At 45.4% G+C, this 24,609-nt stretch overlaps 3 protein-coding genes across 4 annotated transcripts; 2 read left to right on the top strand and 1 right to left on the bottom strand.

The window, feature by feature from the left end:
- The first annotated feature begins 270 nt into the window (after positions 1-270).
- On the top strand, positions 271-6,566 carry LOC147992423 (putative protein phosphatase 2C 71). Of its 2 annotated transcripts, none has more exons than XM_087530194.1 (9): positions 271-569; positions 659-1,161; positions 2,323-2,384; positions 2,639-2,708; positions 3,506-3,593; positions 5,326-5,495; positions 5,572-5,715; positions 5,802-5,955; positions 6,026-6,566. In XM_087530194.1, exons 1-9 carry the CDS (start codon positions 395-397, stop codon positions 6,058-6,060), a joined length of 1,401 nt encoding a protein of 466 aa, XP_087386320.1. In that variant the 5' UTR covers positions 271-394; the 3' UTR covers positions 6,061-6,566. The 2 variants fall into 2 exon arrangements, with proteins under 2 accessions (XP_087386320.1, XP_087386316.1); XM_087530190.1 differs by having other exon boundaries at positions 5,802-5,930.
- A 940-nt stretch (positions 6,567-7,506) lies between these two features.
- On the bottom strand, positions 7,507-10,645 carry LOC147992424 (uncharacterized). The gene is made up of 4 exons (XM_087530200.1): positions 10,143-10,645; positions 9,492-9,541; positions 9,325-9,377; positions 7,507-8,187 (listed from the first exon to the last, which is right to left on the bottom strand). The coding sequence occupies exons 1-4, from the start codon at positions 10,628-10,630 to the stop codon at positions 7,816-7,818; spliced, it is 963 nt and encodes a 320-aa protein (XP_087386326.1). The 5' UTR covers positions 10,631-10,645; the 3' UTR covers positions 7,507-7,815.
- A 9,113-nt stretch (positions 10,646-19,758) lies between these two features.
- On the top strand, positions 19,759-20,983 carry LOC147992425 (uncharacterized). Its single transcript, XM_087540440.1, has one exon. It carries the CDS (start codon positions 19,806-19,808, stop codon positions 20,952-20,954), a length of 1,149 nt encoding a protein of 382 aa, XP_087396566.1. The 5' UTR covers positions 19,759-19,805; the 3' UTR covers positions 20,955-20,983.
- Positions 20,984-24,609: the final 3,626 nt, after the last annotated feature.

The following is a 24,609-nucleotide window of genomic DNA, read 5'->3' on the forward strand; positions in this document are numbered from 1 at the left end:
ACTTTCTTTTAATTGTAAGTTTACCTTTGAAGGTAGAGCAGCAAATAATGATGCTGATAGATTAGCCAAGCTCTCGTATTCTTTGGATCAGGGAAAACATATATGGATATCGGTACCCCACTACCCTTTTTATCCCACAACTCGTGGAATTTTTTTTGAGTAACAAGACTTGGTTTAAACCCCTAAAAAAACAGTGCCTTTGTTACCGCTCAAAATAAAAATCCTACTGTGCCGAAAATGAAATTATGAAAGCACGGCCCCGTCTGTCCTGCTAGCCGCCATTACAGTCTTTGTTTTGGTTCAAGCAATGGAAAGCTAATCTCCGCCTCACACTTGAGTTCAACACCAATCTCTCTCCCTCTCTCTCTCTCTCCAGCGCGGGGTGAGCTGAGCCATGGCGGAGCTGCCGCTCGCGGGGGGCTTGCTGGACCTGCGCCCGGGCAAGCTCTCCCCGAAGCTCCCGCCCCCGCCGCTGCCCATGCCCTGCCGCCGGAGCCCGCCGCGCTCCCAGGTCGCCGCGGCCGTGGCATCTCCGTGCCGCGCCGTCCCCGAGCTCCACTCCACCACCGGTAAGCAGTAACGGCGCCCCCTCACTCCTCGTCCCCTTTCCCCGCCTGATTCGATTCGCTCCGGCGTAAGTCCTTTGCCGTGGCCGCAGAGCTGGCGGACGGGAGCGTCGTGTTCCACTTCGCGCACCCGCCTGTCAAAGACCACCCGGAGCCCAAGGCGTCCGGCCCCGACCCTGGGCACGCGGATGCCTCGGCCTCGCCGCGCCCGGAGCTGCGCGTCGAGGAGCCGAATCCACACACGGCAGCTGACGCCGGTGAGATTTCGCTGGCCTCGTCGGAGGCGCCCGAACAGGCCGTCAGCTCCGGTGTCGGTGTTGAAGCGGAGGCCGGGTTGGCTAGTGGAAGGGCAGTTCTCCCGGCCGACTGCCAGCTCGATACTGACGGCAGTGGAGGTGAGCTTGGTGCCTCGGAGGAGAGTGAGGCTGTGGAGGCGGACACGACGGCGCCTGCTGGTTTGGAGGAGGTGGATGCGGATGCGGGAGCTTCGTCGGAAGGCTCTGTCACTCAGGATTCCCACACTGGCGTGGATGCAGAGTCTAGCAGCGACGACCAAGAGGCCACGGAATCCGGAATTACCATCCCACCAGCAGCGGTATGTGTTCCTCCGTGTGCTCAATTAGGCAATTTCTCTCTGATTTCTTGACTTGCTGTGTACAGATAGTGTTCTCAACATTTCTCAGTCTTGCTTTGTCCGAAGTGGATGCACCATTCTTGTAGCTTGAGTACTTTGTGATGTGTCTGCGAGTTTCACTAGCAGTAAAAAGGACAGTAAATTTGTTACAGGACATTGTTAATTAGCTCATCTAGGTTTGTAGTTCACATTCACGGTCGTTGTTCCAGACCTGCTATGGTTGTTGAGCTTGTGAACACACCCCGAACAGAACAGAGGCGTTCGACACTTGTTGAATATACTCCTGGTTTTCTGTTTCGAGTGATCACGGACCATAACCTTTTATCTTTTCTCTAACAAACCATACCCTTTAATGTTTATTTTTGTGGGAATCAGTTGTTGGGCCATCGCTTTCCCCATCTGTTGATGTTCTGGATCATGCTTGATTTCGTGTGTTGCTGTCATGATATTTTTGTTTCGCTCTCTCCTCGTCTAATTGACCATATATTTTTAGGGACCACATCTTATACTACTGCCTCAGGGCTCAGGGTCCGGTATTTAAGGCCCATCGCATTATTGGTCAAACTTTGACCATTATAATCTAACAAACAAAATATGGGTTATACATAACAAAAAGTATACCATTGGAAACTTATTTCAAATACGAATCCAATATTATACTGTTTTGTAGCCAGTTATGCTTTGCTAGTTATTAACTCATAGCCAAAGTTTGATCCAGAATACGAGGGGGGCTTATGTACCCAAAAAGAGGGGATAATAAAGACTGTCTTTCTATGAATCAACATATGAGATAGGTATACCAGATGAAGTGACGCACGCATACTCCATGAAACTTTGGTCTGGAAATTTAAGTGCAAAATGGACATGTCCTTGACCATGTCTGCTTAGGGACCACATCTTATACTATGTGAGAGATTAACACATGAAATGCATGCATACCAGTACCAGTTGAATGAAAATAATCTGGAAACTTAAGTGTAAAGTGGAAATAACCTTTTGAGCAAGACATGTACTTCTGGCTTGTGGGCATAGAACTTATGCTATGAATTAGATGTCTCTTTGTGGTATTCAGTTGGATACATGCAGGTTAGCGGCTAACCATTGCTCCTTTTTCCACAATAGGGAGAAGTTCACAACAAGGTGGATCGGGAAAAGAACACTTCAGAAGTGAAGAGTTCTGATAGGCATGACTTTCTTCATCTCACTTCTATTTCAAATATTTCAATTTTCAAACCATAGGTGGTCAATATCATCTTTTCCATATAATCCGTCTGTGCTGCTATTTCTTGCAAAGATGAATATGGCATACATATATATTGTCTTCATATAGTTATGCATCTCTGTAACCAAATGTTATGGCTTTTACTGTATTTAAACATTTAACACAATCTTGACGAAATGATCTGATCATTCTTTCTTGTTCAATATTCATATATAGGACGGTTCCAGTAGCCTCATCGACGCTTTTGTTGACATCGGGTGCTGCAATCTTGCCTCATCCTTCGAAGGTAATAACTGTCCTGCGCCTGCATTTTCTAAATGGCAGAAGCAATTTCACTTATTCTTTTGAGAAACACAATTTCACCTATTTATAATGTCAGTTGCTCACCCGTCTTTTCAGTACTTCATCTGATCCCAAAAGATGGTTGTTTTCTACTCTTCAGGATACCCAAATCTGGGCAGTAACTTTTATAGTAGCACATAAAAAACTGTGAAGTAATATTAGGGAAACATATTGATCTGCCTACACGATTATTTTCGCCAGTCTAGATATATATAATGAAAATTCCAGGTTTTCAGGTATCACAGCCATTTCTAAAAAAAAAGTCTAGATATATATAATGAAAATTCCAGGTTGAAAATGGAGATGTGTTGTGTTGTGTTATGTATCCTACTTCGATAAAATTGTGTTTGGAGAAAATAACTGGCTTAATACTTTGATCTTTGCAGTTCTCACAGAACGTACAAAAATTTCATCATAGTACATTTTATTTATCCATGGCAATATATGCAGTACACTGGCAATCCAGTGGCAGAGCCAGGAATTATGTACAGGGTGTGCACACCAAAATTTTCCTGGGTTGCCTTCTGATCGGCTGTAGTCTGCACTCTGTAGACCTGGTCCTAAACTTTTCTCAAAATTTCTGGGTGTGCCTGGGCTCACCTGGCCCACCCTCTAGAACTGCCTATGTGGCAGTCAATGCTACCAGTAACATATATTTTATTATCTCTCTCATGGGCCATCATAAGGCTAATCCAAGCTCCCGCTGACACTTTGGCTGTGATATCTGTATAATTTTCCCAGGCAGCGACAGGCGGAGAAGATGCTTATTTTATTGAACACAATGGTTGGTTTGGTGTGGCAGATGGAGTTGGTCAGTGGTCATTTGAAGGTTAGTAGGTTAATTTTCTTTGGTTTTGATTCTGTAGTTTAACCTCATGTATCATGCCTGGCCTTCTAGACACCATTCAGTTGGTGATGCTAGTCTTAAATCTTAATGTTAGATTGCTTTACAAAGGCAGTTTGTTACCCCCTTTGTCCAGAAATATCAGGCACTCTTGACCTTGTACAGTCTCCATTGCATAATTTTGACTATAATTTAGATTACAAATTGCCTAAAATTAGTAACAATGTAACTTTTGCAACAAAAATACAATAATAGTATTCTTGCATGCTCAATCCATATAATTCTGCACCTTATATTTCTGGACAAAGAGAGTATAAGATAACTGGTCATAAGTCTTAACTCACTGTTGGTGGTCGTCCATTAACTTTAGCAACATTCCTTCTCAAAGCCCTGAAAAATGGGGCCATAAAAACGTACACGTACAACAGCAAGCGATCCCCGCCAGAATCCTCATGCCTCCTGCCGGATGCCATCTCCCCTAACCCCTCACCCAATTCCTTCACCCATTTTCATGTCAACAAGCTTCTTTCTTTAGCTTTTAACTTATAATGCTTCATATCAGCAGGCAAGTTTGTGGTCTAATTTTTTTTGGACATATTAATTTAGTAAACCATGTTCCATCTCTTCTTTTTATGGTACCGTAGCACGGGCACCTTGCTTAGCCAGTAGAATGTGTATTCTTTGTGAAAGACGACTACCGATATGTGGGGAAAACGTTATTCACTGATCGCTACTTCTACCTTCTGTGGATGTTCAGCAGAAGTAACTAACATATACCAATATAAGACAGGGATGCTATTTTGTAGTAAGAAACACCTTTTGCATAATTTAGTTTTAAAACATAAATCTTCTTTTTCTGGACCCTGGAAGCTTAATAAGAGTTGAAATTATCTGGAAATAATGCTGCAAGCAGGTACTTACGACAATTTAGTGAGAAATCAAGAACCGATTTAGTCTGGTCTGCATCCAATCCTATAATAAGGTACTGTACATAGATCAAGTACCACCAGTGCCGGGATGATGACAAGAACTAAGTTGTAAGGGTTAGACAATGACCATTGAGCTGCAAAATGACAATTCAATTCCTTGGAAAAGCAAAGCATGACACGTGCACCAACTATAGACTTAAGAGATGCGTCAAGCCTCGAGTGCTCTTACCTCTTATTATTTTGTATGTGTAATAATTAATTCACAATATGTGGTTGATTACAATTCCATATGTTTATTTGTAAGAGAAAAATATTTTGTATCTTTATACCTCAGAAATATGCGGATAAATATGTAGATTGACAAGTTGAAACAGAAAAGTAGAAAACGGCAGGATCTGAGAGATGAGTATTGGTTTAAGATGTGCACTACCAAACGCATTATATCAGTTCAATTTGGCTCTGGGTACAAGAAGTAGGATCATTACTCTTTAGGGGATTAATGTGCCAGCCTTTGTTCACAGCCTCTATAGACATGCGCAGACAATTTTCTTCTTGAGACGTGGTCTTCAAGACTTCAAGTTAGGGAGCATTACTGTCAATATAGGTTTGTACTGTTGGCAACATTAAGAAGAACTGCATCATAGATCTCAAGATAAATATAAACACCATGACTTTAGCTCATGTTTTCTTTACCTGACGTCTAGCAAATGTGTATTTGGAACTTCATGCACATGGTTATTCATAGGCATGCCACAGTGCTAATTTTTTGTTGTAATATTTGTACTTAGGAATCAACGCAGGACTTTATGCAAGAGAGCTTATGGATGGCTGTAAAAAAGTAATAGCGGAAAGTGAAGGAGGCTCTGAGCTTTCACCCGAGCAAGTTCTCTCCAAGGCTGCAGCAGAAGCAAGGTTTCCTGGTTCTTCGACTGTCTTAGTTGCTCACTTTGATGGCCAGGTCTGTTATTTTATCAAGACCATCACAGTTCTTATTTCTCCTCGTGTCATACTTATTGGACCTATCATTGTCACAGCTTCTTCATGTATCAAATATTGGAGACTCGGGGTTTCTGGTGATAAGGAATGGAGAAGTACACGCGAAATCAAAACCAATGGTTTATGGCTTCAATTTTCCACATCAAATCGAGAAAGGGGTTGATCCCTTAACCCTTGTAGAGGTAAAAAAAAATTTTGGTACCAAGTCTAGTCCCGCACCATATGAATAATTGAAAACCAACACTCTTGTTTCCACTGCGTTTTTCAGAATTATACCATTGACATAGAGGAAGGTGATGTCATTATAGCAGCCACCGATGGCCTCTTCGACAACGTCTACGAACAAGAATCGGCAGCCATGATCTCGAAATCTTTGCAGGCAGATCTAAAACCAGCGGTAGAATCATCAACTTGCTTTCTAAGTAAAAAAAAAAAACCCTGAATCTCGGTCTCAAGATTGAATCATGGCACGCCTGACTATTCTACTCGCAGGAGATGGCCGAGCACCTTGCTGCCAGGGCACATGAGGTAGGGAGGTCTGGAGCACGGAGAAGCCCATTTTCAGACTCTGCCGTCGCGGCGGGTTACCTAGGTTTCAGCAGGGGGAAACTGGACGACACAGCCGTCGTTGTGTCGATCGTCCGGAGATCCGAAGCTTAAGCTGTAGAAGGCCCCCGAGGTGACAAGCTATTATTTTGGTCGCAGGCAGCTGCACGCACTGTCTGGGAAAGTGTTGCATCAGTAGTTCAGAAATTGCGCGACAAGAAGTGCAGTGGTGTGCATAGCGAAGTTCGCCTATGTAAGTAGTCTAATCCAAGAAGCACATGGTACAGCACACACCTGGTCTGGTTTGGTCTGGTCTGATGAGCAAGGCGCAATTCGCGCATGTAAGTAAGTGATCTAAATTTATGTTTGGTGTTGGTGTTCTTGTGTAAATTTTGGGCTGTAGAAATATGATGCATGATGCATTTGAACTGTAATATTCACGATCAAAACATGATCAGAAATTCATGGCGTCAAGTTGTTACTGGTACATCAACACACTGTCAATTGTAGCCCTAGGGAATTGGCCAGACACTCGCCAACTCCTCTAGGCACTTGCCGATGGAGAAGCAGCCCTAGGGAATTGGTCGGGCTATGGAGGTGTTCGACATCGGTCAAGACCTTGTCAGGTAAAGTGAGCCCTTGTCGCTGTGGTCATAGTGGGTGTGGTGGCTAATCTCCTAAATCGGTGTAAACCGAAGGTTGTCGTATCCTTCTATTAGTGACGATACACCTTCTCCGCGATGAATCTAGTTTTAAAAAGAAAGAAAAAACTCTCTCCATCCAAATATACAAGGTCTCTTTGAATTTTGAGGCTAATTTTTAGCCCTAATTTGACTAACAAAGTATAAATTATATGCAACAACATTTATACCATCGAATTTGTATTTGAAAGAGGTTTTCTGTGGTATAACTTCTATGGCATATACCTCATGTTTTATTAGTTAAATTTATTTTCAAAATTAGAATCAAATATCGTACTCAAAAGAAAAAGGCAAATGGAAGTTTTTCGACAAGTATTACACTCCTTCCTCAAAATTAAACTCGTTGGCCTCCTACAGAAACATATAAAGACCAGAGTGCCCATAGCATGTTATTTGTAATCGAAACGGTGAAAATGACAGATGATACAAGGAATTCTGGCTCAACACGAGCCATATATATGTAGTATTTCAGAGGGAAAACCTGATGTTAGGTACATTGCGGTTACCACCAGAGACAATACACATCAGTAAAAAAGGGAATTGTCAGATCTTACAAATTCTGGTTGTGCGCGAAAATTGAATATAGTTATGATGATCCAGTGTAACCTGGAGCCACAAGATTGTTGATCTACGCTAATCTACCAACCAATAAACATGTTTTGGCCAACCAGAAAAATGGATATGCGTACAATTATTTTCCTAGGTTTGAAACTTGCAACTTTGAAAAATGAAATTCAAACAAAACTTTAGCCTCAGGATTAGGTTACTTTATGAGTTGTTTTTACTCTATAGTTGACAGAGCGGATATACACCAACCTGGAGCAAAGCTCCCACAATTTTCGGCAAATGGATCAACGTAGCCATGACTTCTAAGTGCTAACTGATCTCCCTCAAAAAGAAAAGGTGCTAACTGTTCTCCCTCAAAAAGAAAAGGTGCTACCGGATCTAGCCCTTTGCCTGCTCCACAGACTGCAAATTGAACAGATGGCTACAACACATTTCAAAGGATCACTACAAGCACCCCAAAACAGCATGTCAACTATTTGACTCACCATTTGTCTTGCCTCTGTCAGGTTTAGTGTCCTGCTGTGTCGCATCTGGCGGAGCATTAGTAGCATCCTTGATGTCCTTAATCTTGACTGACGCTAGCTGACTATCACTTCCATCGCTTTTTGAAGCAGAGGCCTTATCAGGAGATGATGTCTCACCTTTCTTCAGAGATTCCTCTTTCGTATGGGCAGGACTTCTCATTTTGTCCTCTGCAATTTCCTTAACGACACCCTCTAATGTATCTAACCTGACTAAAACCGTTGCCAGCTTCGAATCGGCATCCTCCTTAACAGAGTCGGCTTCAAGTTGTTTCTGTTTCTCTACTTCCTCGATTTTTTTCCTTTTTACTTCTGCTTCCTGAGACAAGCAACATAAAACTCCATTAGTAAATGTTTACTGAATATACCTTTCATATCGTGACAAGAATCTATCAAGTGCCAGAATAACATGTGGAATGTCTGGAGTTATGCTAATTTTAGTTTTACTTGAACACCGGATGGTTTCCACATAAAAGTATAGTTTCCTATTGAAATATATGGAATTCGGAGCAAACGTCCAACCTTCAGATTAGCAACTGTTTGTACAACTTGATATTTAAAGTATACTTTCAGAACAGAAACTATGACATTCTTTAGAAACCTGTAACTGCTTAAGGTGTATATATCCGCTGTATCACACATAATATTTCCTGTGAACAAACCAATTGATGGCGATGGTCTGTTTGCATTGAGATATTTCCAACAGCCAGATTTGCTACCAACAGTTGAGATTGAAAAGGGACTGCTCACCAATCACTTAATACTTTTTTGTGGAAATACCAAAATCTATCATGAAATTGCAGATATGTAAACATGTAGCATAACATTTTTAGCCCGTAGGGAACAAACATGTTTCTAGTAAGTAACTGATAGCATTAATAGTAGAGTGCAATTTTTTTTAGTGAAAAGTAACAAGGTTGGTGTGTTCATACTTCACAATGTAGAAAGAGAACTCCAAAATAGAGTATCTACCTGCAGGATCTCCTAATAAAATGGCTCAGTAACCAATGTAACTGAAAAAAAAGTGCTACATGTGCCTCGGCACATAAATAACATATCTGGCAGAGTGATCACTATAACATCGATGGTTTGAAAAGTCCACAGCACATGAACTAACAATTTCAACTGCCCTAACAGGTTCCATTGTACGTGCATTTAGGTTAAAACTTTATCACAGAGCTTTAACCAAGGGCGCATTTAGAATGCTGAATGATCATGACTAAGAGTACTTGGCTTAAGAGCCAATGTCATACAAGTCAAACTCTTTCACTTAGTAGCTCCAAAGGATCAGTCATGTAGCATTGATATATGAAAACAAGTTGCAGCATAATGTTCGCTAAATAATAAAGATATCAATAGGTCATATTTATGCCCACTGTTGTACAAGATTCAAAATTTTCAGAGATCCTTTATTCCAAAGGAAACTGCACAGTATGAGGGAATCACAGCATATTACCGCTTCCATCCTTTTGATCTCACTTCGCGCATACTGGGCTACCAAATAGACAGCTGCACACCAAAACAAAAGCCGCAATGTAAACATAGAAAACTGAAAAAGAACTTCACATTTGACACCCCAAAGATTACATATCAGAAAGGAATGGAGTTTATCATGAAACAAACCTAGTGAGGGCATGCAAACAAAGAAGAGCTGTACAAGGTGGAAGTCGAGCCTGAAATACAAAAGAATTATAGAAATCAAAAAGACTGCCATTAGGAATATGTTTGTAACAGAAATCATCTCCAAAACCAGCATTCCAAGAAAATGTTACAGATTGAATGCTCCTCAATTTTGTAAAGGCATTCTAGATTTCACACATGTTTTTTTATTAGCACCATGGGAAGAACTGGAGATAGAAACTATGACCTCCCGTACTAATATTGATCTTAGTCTCGCCTTCTCATTCTGAGGAAATATGCAACTTCTATTTCCATGACCTCATTATTAGAACACATGGAGAACTTTCCTAGCTTCAGTTCAGGCATGATTTGTTGAACGTTAACAGAATAGGAGTCACATAGCTAAGGTTTAAATCAACTGCCAGCTCAGTATGAGAAAAGAAAATCTTCGCAGGGCTTGGATTTAGCGAAGTAGGATTCTCACAAAAGAAAATCTTCTTTGTGGTTAATTCCTGGCAGAAGGGTATGATTTATATGCAAACAAAGTAGAACAAAATGCATCATGATTTTCCATGATCCGTGCTCCACAAACAAGGTTCCATGGTGACAACCTTGCAACGAGACAAGTTACTATGGTTATTGCCTAATGCTCACCCGAACTCCTTGCGCTTGGGGGGCACCGTGAAGAGGATGTTGGCGGCCGTCTTCCAATCAGCGCCGCTGGACCAGTCGAACTCCTGCACTTTCTTGTACGCCTCCATCCGCGCCGCATGCGCCTCCCGCGCCTTCGCCGCGGCGTCCGTGGGGGCGACGGGGGGAGCTCCCTCGCCGGAAGCGGACGAGGACGAGGAGAGGAGGCGGCAGAGGTGGGCGAGGGGGAGGCGGAGGCGAGGTCTCAGCGCCGGAAGCATCGCGTGGTGGGTGCAGGGCGCCTCGGGGACGGCGGCGGCCTTCAGGGGCTTTGGGGCAGGGCCGCCGGCCGTGGTGCTCGCGTGCCACAGCCAGCCGCCGCCAGCTTCGGGGGGGATCGGGACGTGTGGGCTTGTGGCCTGTGGGGTGGTGGACTTGATATTGGACGAGTATCGGTGGTGGGCTGGGCTGGTGAAGTGCAGAACATGGGAAGGCGAAAGTGCTGTTCTCATCCCAACCTGAGCTTGGGCGAACAGTAAAATTAAAAAGAATCATCTAAAAAAGTAAAATTAAAAAGAATTGAAAAGAAATTTCAAGGTTATGAAATTTATTATGTGCTAAAAATTGATTATTTTTTTACTTGTGTGAAAAGTTTCATCAGCAGATGACATTCGTGAAAGACGTGACAAACAATCCCGATGCTTTCGAAAATAACATTTTGGAGGCCACGTTTTCCACGAATGTCATCCGGTGATGAATTTTGTAACCAATAATATATTTTTTCAATGTGAGGCACAATTTTTTTTCTAGATTTTTAAAATTTCTGAATTTTTATTTTATTTTTTGTTCATCCAAACTCACCTCGGGATCAGAACAACCGCGTCCGTAGGAAGGCCTCCTCTTTGCCTAAAACAGAAGGCCTCCTCTAATCGGTAATTTTGGTTTTATATTGAAAAGGCGACCTCTATATATATGGCTCTGAATTCTTTTCTTTTTGATTAAAAAATAATAAGAATCCATAGCCATATACATGGCCCTGGATTCTACTACCTCTCTAACTTAATGTAAGACTTCTTCTTATCGAAGGAGTATAATTTATACTAATAAAAACCTTGAAAGACATAAGATTATATTTGATTAGTGGTATGGTTTTTGGTTTTAAAGATTTATAGAGACCATGGCGACACGTCTTTTATCCAACTCAACCCGTCGATGCACCACATTTAAGTTTCTATCTAATTTGTACCGTCATCATTTTTTTTGCAAATGGTCTATTGTACTTTCTCAAACTTAACATGTAGTCCACTATATCCATGTTAACGAAACTAAAACTTAACCGAGGTGGACTGTGAGTTGACTTTAGGCTTTGTTTGTTTGGACTTCTACTACTGCTTTTTGCAGCTTTTCTGCATTGGCAAAAAGCGGCAAAAGCTCCTAAATAGGGGTTTTTTGCTTATGAATCAATATTGTTATATGATGATATAAGCCAAAAGCTGAAGCAAAAAACACTTTTTTAGGTGCTTTTTTGGCATTTTTGTCAAAGTGAAAAGGCTGCAAAAGCAGAAGCAAAAGCCCAAACAAACAGGGCCTAAATATGTGGTCAATATTGCAAATATGAAAATATTATGGAAATAGGCCACATATTTAGATCTCTGTGTAGTAGGCTTCGTCAATTTAGGTATGTCAGGTCTCAATTCACATTTGCATTTATGCTTCTGCATTTTTGTGACTGAAATTTGCGTATATGCTTAGTTTGTATGTATCAAGCAATAACCCTTCGTGGGTTGAAGTCTCAATCAACGTGGATGTACGATAGCGTCACCTATTAGAACAATGCCAAAAATCTCCGTGCCTTCATTGTGTTTGATATCTCTGATCCCCTTCTTTACGTTCATATGCAAAGTCTTTAATTTTCGCTGCATACTCTTTAAGCTTGCGTGTGTAGGGTGCTACTTCACTTGTGATAATTGCTAAAAAATTCCTACAACTATAATTGGGAAAATATTAAATTTTTATCCCCTCTAGCCTACTTATGATCCTACAGTGACTCTCTCCCAATTTCCTAGACAAGAAAATTGGATGGTGTAGAGATTTTCCTCCAATGGCTGAACTTTGCCTCTGAGCAAGGTCCCAAGGTGATCTCAAATTCCAATAGAACCAAAATTGACTATAGGGTTTGCTGGAGTGTACCCTTGCAAGAGCAATCCATCGGGCTGCCGGCCGCGGCGCTTCCTTCTCGTCAAACACCACATCATCCATGTCCTCTTCTGACAGCCCTAGTTCCTTCATAAGCTGCTCAACATCATCGGTCTCTGTTGGTCCTAAGGCCGCAAAACCGGAAGCCGCGCTCGAAGGCATCTCGAACCCTAATCCGATTGAAACAACGATCGGGCCTTCTTGAGGAACTCTAAGCCTTCCGCTCTCCACAGCCTAGCCGAGACCAGGAGGCATCATAGAGAACGCCCCCGGATCAAGCGCGAGGACGACGGGATGAAGCCGAGGAAGGGAAGAGCAGATCTCGACGGCGGTGAAAGATCGCCCCGGGAGGACCAAAACCCTAGTGAGAGGGGAAAAACTATCAACACTAGTACACGTAATCTGATCTGGCCAACCCGTTGAAAACGAGTCCAGTCCCGCTGAGACCAACTGACCAAACCAGCTGAAAAGGTTTTGTATTAATGACTGGGGTTTTAACAGAATTCTGGGTTCTTAGAGACTAAGTGCTAGAATTATGAAAGGTGTGTATTATCCGGATGGAGAGTTTTCGACAGCCGACCTAGGTGGGCACCCCTCTCAGATATGGAGGGGAATATTAGAGGGTCATGAAATTTTGAAGCTCGGACTGATCCGGAGGATAGGTAATGGAAACGCAATGAGTATTTGGGACATGAACTGGCTACCCCGGAAGGAAAACATGAGGCCCATTGTTGCATTAACTGTTGATCCTCACCTCGTGTCAGAGTTTATTGACCATGAGAATGCATGTTGGAACACTACACTGATTGAGCAGGTATTCTTGGCATATGATGCAGCAGCCATCTTGAGGATCCTGGTTTGTACCAGGAATATGGAGGACTTTTGGTCATGTGGATTTTGAAAGAATGGAATTTATTCTATCCGGTCTGCTTACAGAATGATCGTCGCAACAAAAAGTAGGCGTGAGGACTGGCTGGAGGAAAGAGCGGGGCCCTCAAATAATGCAGATAATGAGCGTTGTTGGGAAACTTTATGGAAAGTGCATGTGCCGGCGAAGCTAAACAAATTTCTTTGGCGGTTGGCTAGAACTCCTTACCAACTGAAGATGTGAGAAAGAAGAGAAAGATGTCACACCATGAAGAATGCTTTGTGTGTGGAGCTCAAGATTGTTGGAGACATAGCCTTCTCGAGTGCAACATGGCTCGTTGTGTTTGGTCTCTTGTAGACCATGACCTACTTGATCACATGATTGCTACATAAGAACCATCAACACGAGCTTGGCTGTTTTCCATGATGGAAAGTCTGAACCATGGGGAGGTGACAAGGTTGACAGTTACTTTGTGGGCAATATGGTACGCGAGGAGGCAATTGATCCATGAAGGAATACACCAAAGTCCCTATGACACGCACATGTTTGTTCTCAATTTCATAGCTGAGCTAGACCAATTGAATCCGGCGTCACAACCACAATTGAGGACAGCCCCACAACAACCTCGTCAAGATTTCATGTGGATGCCACTAGTGGAAGGATTAGTGAAAATCAATGTAGATGCCGGAGTATCTTCAGACCGGAACGTGGGTACGATAGCTGCTGTGTGTCGAGCTCGTGATGGAACTTTGCTGGGCTCATCTTTGCTAGTCATTCATGGAATGATAGACCCTACGACGCTTGAGGCGATTGCATGCAGGGAGGGGATGTCCCTAGCGCAGGATCTTGGAATGGATCGCCTTCAAATCTCTTCAGATTGTAAGCAGGTGGTGCATCATATTCATCAAAGAGCCGGAGGAGACTACGGTACTATTATTAGAGAGATCTTACGGACATCTATGTTATTTTCGTTGTGTAATTTTTTTTTTGAACCCCGAGAGTCGAACTATGAGGCTCATAGGCTTGCTAGGTTTGGTGTTTTTCTCCCTGTAGGGAGGCATCTGTGATTGGGTTCTTCGCATGATCCAATTGTAATTCCTATGAATATTTTAGCTAATAAATAAAGGCCTAGCAAGATTTTCTCCAAAAAAGATGCATGGGTTAATTTGGGGAATTATATATAGAAAAATTAAACTGAAAAAGAAGAGACTTGCTAGTAGTATATATACACCCAACAAACGGTAAAAATTAAACTGAAAGCGAATCAACCTGTGGTTGAGTTGGTTAGGTGGACAGTGGTATCCCCAACCTATCAGGGCTCAAATCCTGGTGCCCGCATTATTCCTGAATTTATTTCAGGATTTCCGGCGATGCGCTTTCAGTGGGAGGAGACGTTCCTATTGACGACGAGGCATCTACGGTGACTTCGTAAATCTCAAGATGATATGCCGGCTCAGTCTCTCGGAGGTGCTCATAGGGGTAGGGTGTGCATGTGTGTGTTTATAAGGATGAGTGTATGCGCGTGTATATGAGCGCTTGTGTTTGTACTGATGCTAAAAAAAAGGTAAAAATTGGCCCCAATGGAGGCAGCAAAAATGGAGGGAGTACGGTTGATCTCAGCTAGGGCCGACCATGCGTATGCATCGGGTGAATTGTTCGGCCCGTTGCTTATGCCATGCCGTAGTTCTTCCATCGCGGAAACAGTTTTGCATCAGTCCACGCATGGAAATAAGCGGCATCCTTTGCTTTGACCATTTAAATCAGTGCAACGTCAGTCACTCAGACACTGTAATAATACTCCTTGGTGACCGTGCTGGGTCACAAACAGATTAACATGGGCGTGAGCGTTGATTTTGGCAGTCGAGCTAGTAGTAGTGTAGCTTCAAAGCAAAAAAAGCTAGTAGTAGTGTTGGACCTTGGTTCTTGGGTGGTGCGAATTCGTTGCACGTTCCTTTCATCCAAGTGTTTCAGTACTACTGCATGCTACAGGCACACGTGTTCGAGGCGCACACAGTGCACGCGTAGCCTGCAGCGCATGCAAGGTCCCGACCGGTCTATGGACACCGTGCGTAGCGCGAACCGTTGCTGATGCGCGGGCGGGCGCGTCGGACTTTGGGCTCGGCATGCATGCATGCATGCATGCATGGAGACATGATACTTAGCCACGGCAAAGAGCAATGCAGTGAATATTCAGGGCGCTAATAATTTTGGCGCCTCTGTACAATATTTTGTCACCAAAAGTGTGTTGCACTTGCGGAGGTATGGATTGGACAGATTTTTCTTTTTCTTCCCAAAGATGATGGACTCATGGTACTGCCTTGAGCAAGTAGTTCATGGTGTAGTCCTTGGTGCAGAGAGAGATGCACTAATTGGCAACATGATACCAAAGAGAAATGCAGTAGTACGGGGTCTCTACGAATTTCAGGATTTGTCTGCCCAATGCACATCCATTCTGTATCAAAATTAGGGATCGCTTACACATCAGGCACCTAATTTTTTTTAGCTTGCATCAGTCACTTTCATTTAGGACCATCAGATCTCATCCTGCAGTCCAAACAGATCGCACACTCACACAATTTGTCTCCCCCCCCCCCCCCACTAATTGGCAATACCAAAGAGAAATGCAGTAGTACTGGGTCTCTACGAATTTCAGGGTTTGTCTGCCCAATGCACATCCATTCTGTATTAAAATTAGGGATCGCTTACATGTCAGGCACCTAATTTTTTTTAGCTTGCATCAGTCACTTTCATTTAGGACCATCAGATCTCATCCTGCAGTCCAAACAGATCGCACACTCACACAGTTTGTCTCCCCCCCCCCACTAATTGGCAACATGATACCAAAGAGAAATGCAGTAGTACTGGGTCTCTACGAATTTCAGGGTTTGTCTGCCCAATGCACATCCATTCTGTATCAAAATTAGGGATCGCTTACACGTCAGGCACCTAATTTTTTTAGCTTGCATCAGTCACTTTCATTTAGGACCATCAGATCTCATCCTACAGTCCAAACAGATCGCACACTCACACAGTTTGTCTCTCCCCCCTCCCCCTCATTCTTGCTCATCCTCCCCACCCCTCTACAGGCCATCGCGCTTAGGGTTTGCTCGGAGTGGCTCCGGAGGGGACGGAACCGACTAGGCCATGGCAGGGCATACCCATGGCAGAGGACAAAGATGCCAAGCTAATCTTCAATAGTCTCATCAATATCACACTAGGAGATGGTGAGATGGTCTTGTTTTGGAAGGATAGATGGATTCATGGTTTCACAAATTGGAGAAATAGCACCCTCCATCCTAGAGATGGTTAGGGAAACTCCAACGCACGATCCCAAACGGACGTCCGTTTTGTCCGGATTTCGTCTTTTTGGGGTGGCAATGGCACGACGTCCGCCTGTATTTTTGAACGCGCCGGTGGGCGCGCGGCCGCATCTCATCCGCATACATTTTTTCGCTGCATTATTATTATTATTTTCATCAGCGAATTTTTTGATACATTGAAGTGCATTCACCAAATCTTGACTAGAATAGTAAGACAAAAAAAAACAGGAACCACAAAAAAACATTTTAAAAAATATCCAACTTTCATCCTGCAAAAAAAAAGATATCCAACTTCCATAATTGCTTCCGCAAGCTAGATTAGTATCTTCTCAATGCCTTTATTGTTGATCTGCGGATTTTTGATCTTGCATGCTTCTTTTTTCTTCGAGTCTAAAGAAGTAGACGTTGCTTCTTCGCATCTAGTCTCATCTCTAGCCTCTATTCTAGCAACAAGTGCATGGACATCTATCAAATTTTGTTCTATCAATAAATTGATGTATTTTCTTCCCAATACCAAAAGTTGCATCCTTCCTACACAAATTTTTTTTTGAGTATATGCAAAATGCACCGAATCCGGGAGCACAACCGAAGCTAAACTAGCACATACCCCATCGTTTTTGCACTTGACGAACATGCATATGGGATGTCCCGGCATTATAGACACGCGACGCACGACCCTTCGTGGAAAGTCATCACACTTTACGAGCGGCAATGGTGCGCAGACGAGCCTTTGGGCCAGCACCGAGCCCGGACGACGGTCGTTGATGTATTTGCTGGCAGACCGGCGACGGGTAGATCCAAGCGACTAGAGGCAGGGTCAATACCTGCATGTGGCCTGGGGGCGTTGCCGGGGCTGTGTGGTCCGGTACCCGGCTAGTCCATGGCACGGCGCAGCCTCCGACAGCTGGGTGAGCTCGATTCCGGCTGGATCTGCTCCAAATTCGGCCGCCAGATGTGCTGAAATCAGGCGGCCGGGGTTGGACAGCTCGGGGTGTCGAAAAAACGGGGGCTGCGACAAGGGTAGGGGGGCAAGCAAGCGGCCGTGCTGGACAACGATATGGCTGGCGGCGGTGGCGGCTAGGGACGAGAGGGAAGTGGGACGGGGTGCGGCTGGAGTGGGGGGGGGGTGATAGAAAAAGGGGCGCATGTGTCCCCTACAGGCAAGCTGGGGGAAGGACAAGGGCACGCGTCGTACCCATCCGCGCGTGTTAGTTTGGCCGCAAACGCGGCCTAAAATTAGACCGGGAATGGATCAAAAGCAAACAAAAACATTAATCCGTTTACTCCAGCGTGTTGGGCCGTTTGTTATGTCTGTTTACCCTTAAACGGACGCGGCCGGACGATTTGGAGTCCTGCATTGAAGTTGCCCTGAGCAAGCGAGCCCCAATTACATAACCGTGCGACATGCGCCGATCGATAAAGCATGGACGACGGACGTGCAGGAAGATATCTCCTTCCTGTCGCATATGCAGATAGCTCACTTGTGCCTTGCGATTGCCATGGTGCCGCGCAATGAGCAGCTACCCGATCAGTTTAGTTGGCCGGCGGACAAGTCTGGTAGCTACATAGCTAAGTCTGACTTATCAAAGGATGTGCATGGGACTTGTGCGACCGCCGACTGCCCATGCCATATGGAGGAGTTGGGCTCCTTTACGCTGCAAGATTTTTGCTTGGTTTACGGTGCAGTACCGGTTGTGAACTTCGAACAGACGCGCTAGGCATGAGCTTCAGGATGAGCCATCCTCTTGTTTCACTTGCTTACAGGAACATGATAATGTGGATCACATCCTTGTGCAATGCGTTTACGCAAGGGAGGTTTGGCACCGATGCTTCGACACCTTGCAGTTGGATATCCAGACGCCTTCCCAGATCATTACTTTCACTGAATGGTGGCTGCAGCAAAGAAGGAGGTTCACTGGGAGAACACGTTGAGGGCTTGATTATTTTGTGTTGGGGACGGCTTGGGTGTTGTGAAAGCAAAGAAACGCGAGGGTGTTTAACAGAGCCCATGATCAACATACGCCGGACCAACTTGTGAGGCAAGTGCTCTTGGATATCAAGAATTGGTCGCTCATAGGTTTTGGTGCAGGAGGTCTAAATCCATTTGTGAGAGAGTGAGCTTTGTATTTTTGGCGGTGTAGGTGTTGGTGGTTGCCAAATAGGATGTGTGCATCCCGCTTGGTTTCTTATAATTAACTTCTCTGTGTTCAATGAAAATATAGTACGCCATTGACATACTCTCAAAAAAATATACCTCTCCACTCCCAATCCTTCCCCCCTCATTCTTCTTCATGTACCTCCCCACTCCCTAGTCCTAACCGCCTGCCTCCACCCCTCGCTCGGAGCGGCGAGTATCGCCGCCTTGCCTTCCCGCCCCGACCATCCCTAGAAGCCTCGCCTTGATGTACAGCTCTGGCATCCCCCCTCCCCCCTCCCTTGCAACCCGACCCCCATTAAGTTCCGAACTCACTCCCGCCGGCTCCCGCTCATACGAGGCTCGGCCTTGTTGTCGCCGGCGTTCGTCATTAGAGCTTCTCAGGCCTCGCGCTGCACGAAAAAAAATGACCAACCCTAGACTTTTCAACTTGTGCATGTAATTTAGTAAACGTGCAAAAAATATAAGTGGTTAGAAGTTGGAACGAGATAACCCCGCAAAAAAAAAAGTTAGAACGAGATGCACACAGCATGCAACGCGTGTGCATGCACACCAAACTTATCCATTGGTTGTTAGTACTGTACAAAATATACTCGTGCATGGTGGTGAGGCTGGTCACAATGGGAAGGAACTTAGGAGTAACATCACACACTCCAATACAACTTTGCTTATGTGTCACATATTTAATGAAGAGAGAGGTGCTTGTGATAACTAGCTAAGTTACCGGAACATCACACACTCCAAGAAACAATGAGTCTATAACCTAATAAATACATTGTTGCATGATACTACATAGATGTTCCTACCCATTGTGGAGGTAGTAACATAGTCTAGGGAAGTGTGTAAGTTACTAGACTATGTTCTTGCCCATTGTGACCAGCCTGAGCCCTTTCTTCTCGGTACGTAATTCCCGATAAAAATTGGTACAATCTTGTGGTTTCACCACTTTGCCCGTAATGTGAACACGAACAGGTTAAATGAATGTGAAAGCACGCGCGTCCACACCAGCACAAATTGTTGAAACCCGAAAAAATCTCCTCACCGCCGTAATAAACTCAACTCCCTCTTTTCCCAGGCGTCCATCTACTCTGCTATATGAACAGCCTGCGCGCGCCGACGGATTCCATCTGTGCAATCAATCTGGCGCCATGGGCCGCACCGCCGGTTCCTCGTCGGGGCAGAAGAGGAAGAGCGCGGGAGGAGGTGACGAAGAGGGCGAGCTCGTCGCCGATGAGCCACTCTGGCGCTTGTCCCTCGGCTCCATCTACGGCAGCAGCGCCGGCTTGGCGGCTCCGCCGATGAATGCGCCGCCCTGCCTCCATGTGACGCAGGCACCGCCGGTGCCGCGGCGTACCTCGCCTGTGTCGCCGCCAGCCGCCGTCAGTCTAGTGGCGCATGTCCAGATGCACGCGGACGGTGCGGCTTTCATCGCCGCCGGAGCCGGCCAGGTCCTTTCTTCACCAACGCTGTTTGATGATGGCAACAGTGCCTCTTCAGTTCGTCCGAGGGCATCTTATTCAGGCGTTGTGGTTGCATCGGCCGCCATTCCCCTGGCGGCGAAACAAGCGGCGGCTCCTCCTCTCGTGCCGCCGATAAAACAGGACGCGGTTGCACCGCGGGCTTCACCTCCTGCACACCACCAATCACCCCGGCGGCGCGTCACCAACAGCGCTCTACCCCAGCCGGCCGCCGTCGACGGTGCCACCGCGGCCAACAATGCCATCACCGTCGGGGCTTCGAGCGCCACTGCTTCACCGCCTTCCATCAACGGTGCCACACCCGCTTCCCCACTGTTTCCGTGGGCGACCAACCGTGCCTCCATACATCACCCAGTCTCCTATCTCTTCGAGCGGGGCATCACCACCGTGGAGGGTGAGGTGAAGTGCAAACGCTGCGACCTCCTGAAGACGGTCTCCTACAACATCGCCGTCAAGTTCAAGGAGGTCCGCGACTTCGTGTCCCACAACATCCACGACATGGATGACCGTGCACCTAAAGCGTGGATGAGCCCCGTCGTGCCAGACTGCGACGGGTGCGGGCAGAGGAACAGCCTGCGGCCGGTGATACCGAAGGAGAAGGAGAGGGTAAATTGGGTGTTTCTGCTGCTGGGGCAGACGCTTGGGCTATGCTCGCTGGAACACCTCAAGTATTTCTGTGCGTGTACAGGTCAACACCGCACCGGCGCCAAGGACAGGGTGCTCTACTCCACCTACATGGAGCTTTGCAGCCAGCTCTGCCCTGACAGGCTCTTCAACCTGACCGCGGAGAGGCAGAAGAGGGGTCAGCAGTATTCCTGAGTACCTAATCCATGCATGTCACTGTCCATATGGCGTTTGTAAGCCAATTGATTATGTCATTCTTATGTCTTTTAATCTATCTATTGATCATATCGAATATTGGACTGTTGCAATCTATAGATTACTACTTCCTGGCTTCGAACAGTTTGGTTTAAACTTGCAATATATACGTGGAGGATCTCTTGTGGATCCTAGATGTTATGTCGTTTGGAAGAAGAAAAAGGGAAATTTATAAACTTTGTAATCACATATTTTTGCTACCGCTTTGCTTTTTCATGTACCCCAACTTTATTTTACTATGAAACTTTAGTATACCAAGGTTTCAAAAAACGAAACAGAAGGAAACGCGCACCTACAAAAAGAATACGTACGACTTCTCTTTCCCGTCTCGCAAGGCAACTAGGTTCCCTCGATCTCTGCCGACGAACCTGTGGATTCGCTTCCCCTCTGCTTGCTACATCGACAGCCGGTGGCGGGGAGGGGAAACCTGGTGCCTTGGCTCCGGCTAGGTAGATACTAGGTAGGGTTTTAGTCCTCGCAGGGGCGCCGCTTCTTCTTTGAGCCAGTCTTTCAGGCTATGATCCTCCTCGAGTTGACGGATTAGAGGGAGCTACGACGTAGATTCCTGCCAGCTCCTAGGTTAGAGTTTCTCGTCGTGCGTGCACAACAGTGAGATTTGGTGTCAGGTTCTTCGATTCAAGGATTCAACGGTGACGGCTGCGGCTCCGGGGCGCTTATCCTTAGGGGCATGTACATGAAGACTTCCAGGCTGTCATCGACAAGGTCAGACGGGCTTCGGTATGGGAGCGGCGACAGTGGCGCATCATGGCTCATTCCGGGGGTGTCAATGGTCGTTCGGTGTTTCATGTATTTCGATGAAAATTTTATTATATTTGATATAGTTTGTACTTCCGGTGAATTTTTATAATTGATTTGATCTTTTTTGAAAAAAAAAGTGAAACAACAAATATCTAGGAGATCAGGGCATGGGTACACCAAGCTTAATAAACAACTTTCGTACCATCATATTTTCCCCTTTGTTTTCTTGTCTAACACCATACGATGATGGACTACTCATGGCTTATAAAAGATACTTGTAACAATTGACAAAACCATGTCAAAAGTTTTTTTCAACATCAAAAGGGTTTTATTCCATCATGGTAGAGCTATAATCCTTGGGCAGGAGATCCTCAATACATGGGGGTCCTCCACCGAGCCACATAGTCGTAGCTCGCTCAGAGCGACTGTACCTTACCAGGCAATCTGCAACACTATTCTGTGACCTGTGAAGTTGTTGGAAATATGCCCTAGAGGCAATAATAAAAGCATTATTATTATATTTCCTTGTTCATGATAATTGTCTTTATTCATGCTATAATTGTGTTATCCGGAAATCGTAATACATGTGTGAATAATAGACACCAACATGTCCCTAGTAAGCCTCTAGTTGACTAGCTCGTTGATCAACAGATAGTCATGGTTTCCTGACTATGGACATTGGATGTCATTGATAACGAGATCACATCATTAGGAGAATGATGTGATGGACAAGACCCAATCCTAAACATAGCATAAGATTGTATAGTTCGTTTGCTAGAGTTTTTCAATGTCAAGTATCTTTTCCTTAGACCATGAGATCATGTAACTCCCGGATACCGTAGGAGTGCTTTGGGTGTGCCAAACGTCACAACGTAACTGGGTGACTATAAAGGTATACTACGGGTATCTCCGAAAGTGTCTGTTGGGTTGACACAGATCAAGACTGGGATTTGTCACTCCGTATGACGGAGAGGTATCACTGGGCCCACTCGGTAATGCATCATCATAATGAGCTCAAAGTGACCAAGTGTTTGGTCACGGGATCATGCATTACGGTACGAGTAAAGTGACTTGCCGGTAACGAGATTGAACGAGGTATTGGGATACCGACGATCGAATCTCGGGCAAGTAACATACCGATTGACAAAGGGAATTGTATACGGGGTTGCTTGAATCCTCGACATCGTGGTTCATCCGATGAGATCATCGAGGAGCATGTGGGAGCCAACATGGGTATCCAGATCCCGCTGTTGGTTATTGACCGTAGAGCGATCTCGGTCATGTCAACATGTCTCCCGAACCCGTAGGGTCTACACACTTAAGGTTCGGTGACGCTAGGGTTGTAGGGATATGTATATGCAGTAACCCAAATGTTGTTCAGAGTCCCGGATGAGATCCCGGACGTCACGAGGAGTTCCGGAATGGTCCGGAGGTAAAGAATTACATATAGGAAGTGCTATTTCGGGCATCGGGACAAGTTTCGGGGTCACCGGTATTGTACCGGGACCACCGGAAGGGTCCCGGGGGTCCACCGTGTGGGGCCACCTGCCCCGGGGGGCCACATGGGCTGTAGGGGGTGCGCCTTGGCCTATATGGGCCAAGGGAACCAGCCCCAAGAGGCCCATGCGCCTAGGGTTCAAGGAAGGGAAGAGTCCCAAAGGGGGAAGGCACCTCCTAGGTGCCTTGGGGAGGAGGGATTCCTCCCTTGGCCGCACCCCCCTAGGAGATTGGATCTCCTAGGGCCGCCCCCCCCTTGGACTCCCTATATATAGTGGGGAAGGAGGGCCTCTCAATCCACGCCTTTGGTGCCTCCCTCTCCCTCTCCAACACCTCCTCCTCCTCCATAGAGCTTGGCGAAGCCCTGCCGGAGTACTGCAGCTCCATCACCACCACGTCGTCGTGCTGCTGTTGGAGCCATCTTCCTCAACCTCTCCCTCCCCCTTGCTGGATCAAGAAGAAGGAGACGTTACGCTTACCGTACGTGTGTTGGACGCGGAGGTGCCGTCCGTTCGGCGCTAGGATCTACGGTGATTTGGATCACGTCGAGTACGCCTTCCTCATCCCCATTCTTTGAACGCTTCCGCTCGTGATCTACAAAGGTATGTAGATGCAATCCGATCACTCGTTGCTAGATGAACTCCTAGATGGATCTTGGTGAAACCGTAGGAAAACTTTTGTTTTCTGCAACGTTCCCCAACAGTGGCATCATGAGCTAGGTCTATGCGTAGTTCTCTTGCACGAGTAGAACACAATTTGTTGTGGGCGTTGATGTTGTCAACTTTCTTGCCGCTACTAGTCTTATCTTGCTTCAACGGTATTGTGGGATGAAGCGGCCCGGACCAACCTTACACGTACGCTTACGTGAGACCGGTTCCACCGACTAACATGCACAAGTTGCATAAGGTGGCTGGCGGGTGTCTGTCTCTCCCACTTTAGTTGGAGCGGATTCGATGAAAAGGGTCCTTATGAAGGGTAAATAGAAGTTGACAAATCACATTGTGGCTTTCACGTAGGTAAGAAAACGTTCTTGCTAGAACCCTACTTCAGCCACGTAAAACTTGCAACAACAATTAGAGGACGTCTAACTTGTTTTTGCAGCAAGTGCTTTGTGATATGATATGGCCAAAGTTGTGATGAATGATGAATGATATATATGTGATGTATGAGATGTTCATGCTATTGTAATAGGAATCACGACTTGCATGTCGATGAGTATGACAACCGGCAGGAGCCATAGGAATTGTCTTTATTTTTTGTATGACCTACGTGTCATTGAGAAACACCATGTAAATTACTTTACTTTATTGCTAAACGCGTTAGCCATAGTAGTAGAAGT

This window comes from Triticum urartu, chromosome 1A, assembly GCF_056163025.1.
Source record: "Triticum urartu cultivar PI428250 chromosome 1A, HENAU_Tu73, whole genome shotgun sequence".
In the NCBI taxonomy this organism is placed as follows: domain Eukaryota; kingdom Viridiplantae; phylum Streptophyta; class Magnoliopsida; order Poales; family Poaceae; genus Triticum; species Triticum urartu.

Coding starts and splice junctions, on each gene's coding strand:
- LOC147992423 (XM_087530190.1), top strand. CDS start 395: ATGGCGGAGCTGCCGCTCGCGGGGGGCTTGCTGGACCTGCGCCCGGGC. Junction 3,594..5,325: donor TGGTCAGTGGTCATTTGAAG/GTTAGTAGGTTA, acceptor ATTTGTACTTAG/GAATCAACGCAGGACTTTAT. Junction 5,931..6,025: donor AGGCAGATCTAAAACCAGCG/GTAGAATCATCA, acceptor TTCTACTCGCAG/GAGATGGCCGAGCACCTTGC.
- LOC147992424 (XM_087530200.1), bottom strand. CDS start 10,630: ATGAGAACAGCACTTTCGCCTTCCCATGTTCTGCACTTCACCAGCCCA. Junction 9,378..9,491: donor TGTTTGCATGCCCTCACTAG/GTTTGTTTCATG, acceptor TTTGGTGTGCAG/CTGTCTATTTGGTAGCCCAG. Junction 8,188..9,324: donor AGATCAAAAGGATGGAAGCG/GTAATATGCTGT, acceptor TGCTTGTCTCAG/GAAGCAGAAGTAAAAAGGAA.
- LOC147992425 (XM_087540440.1), top strand. CDS start 19,806: ATGGGCCGCACCGCCGGTTCCTCGTCGGGGCAGAAGAGGAAGAGCGCG.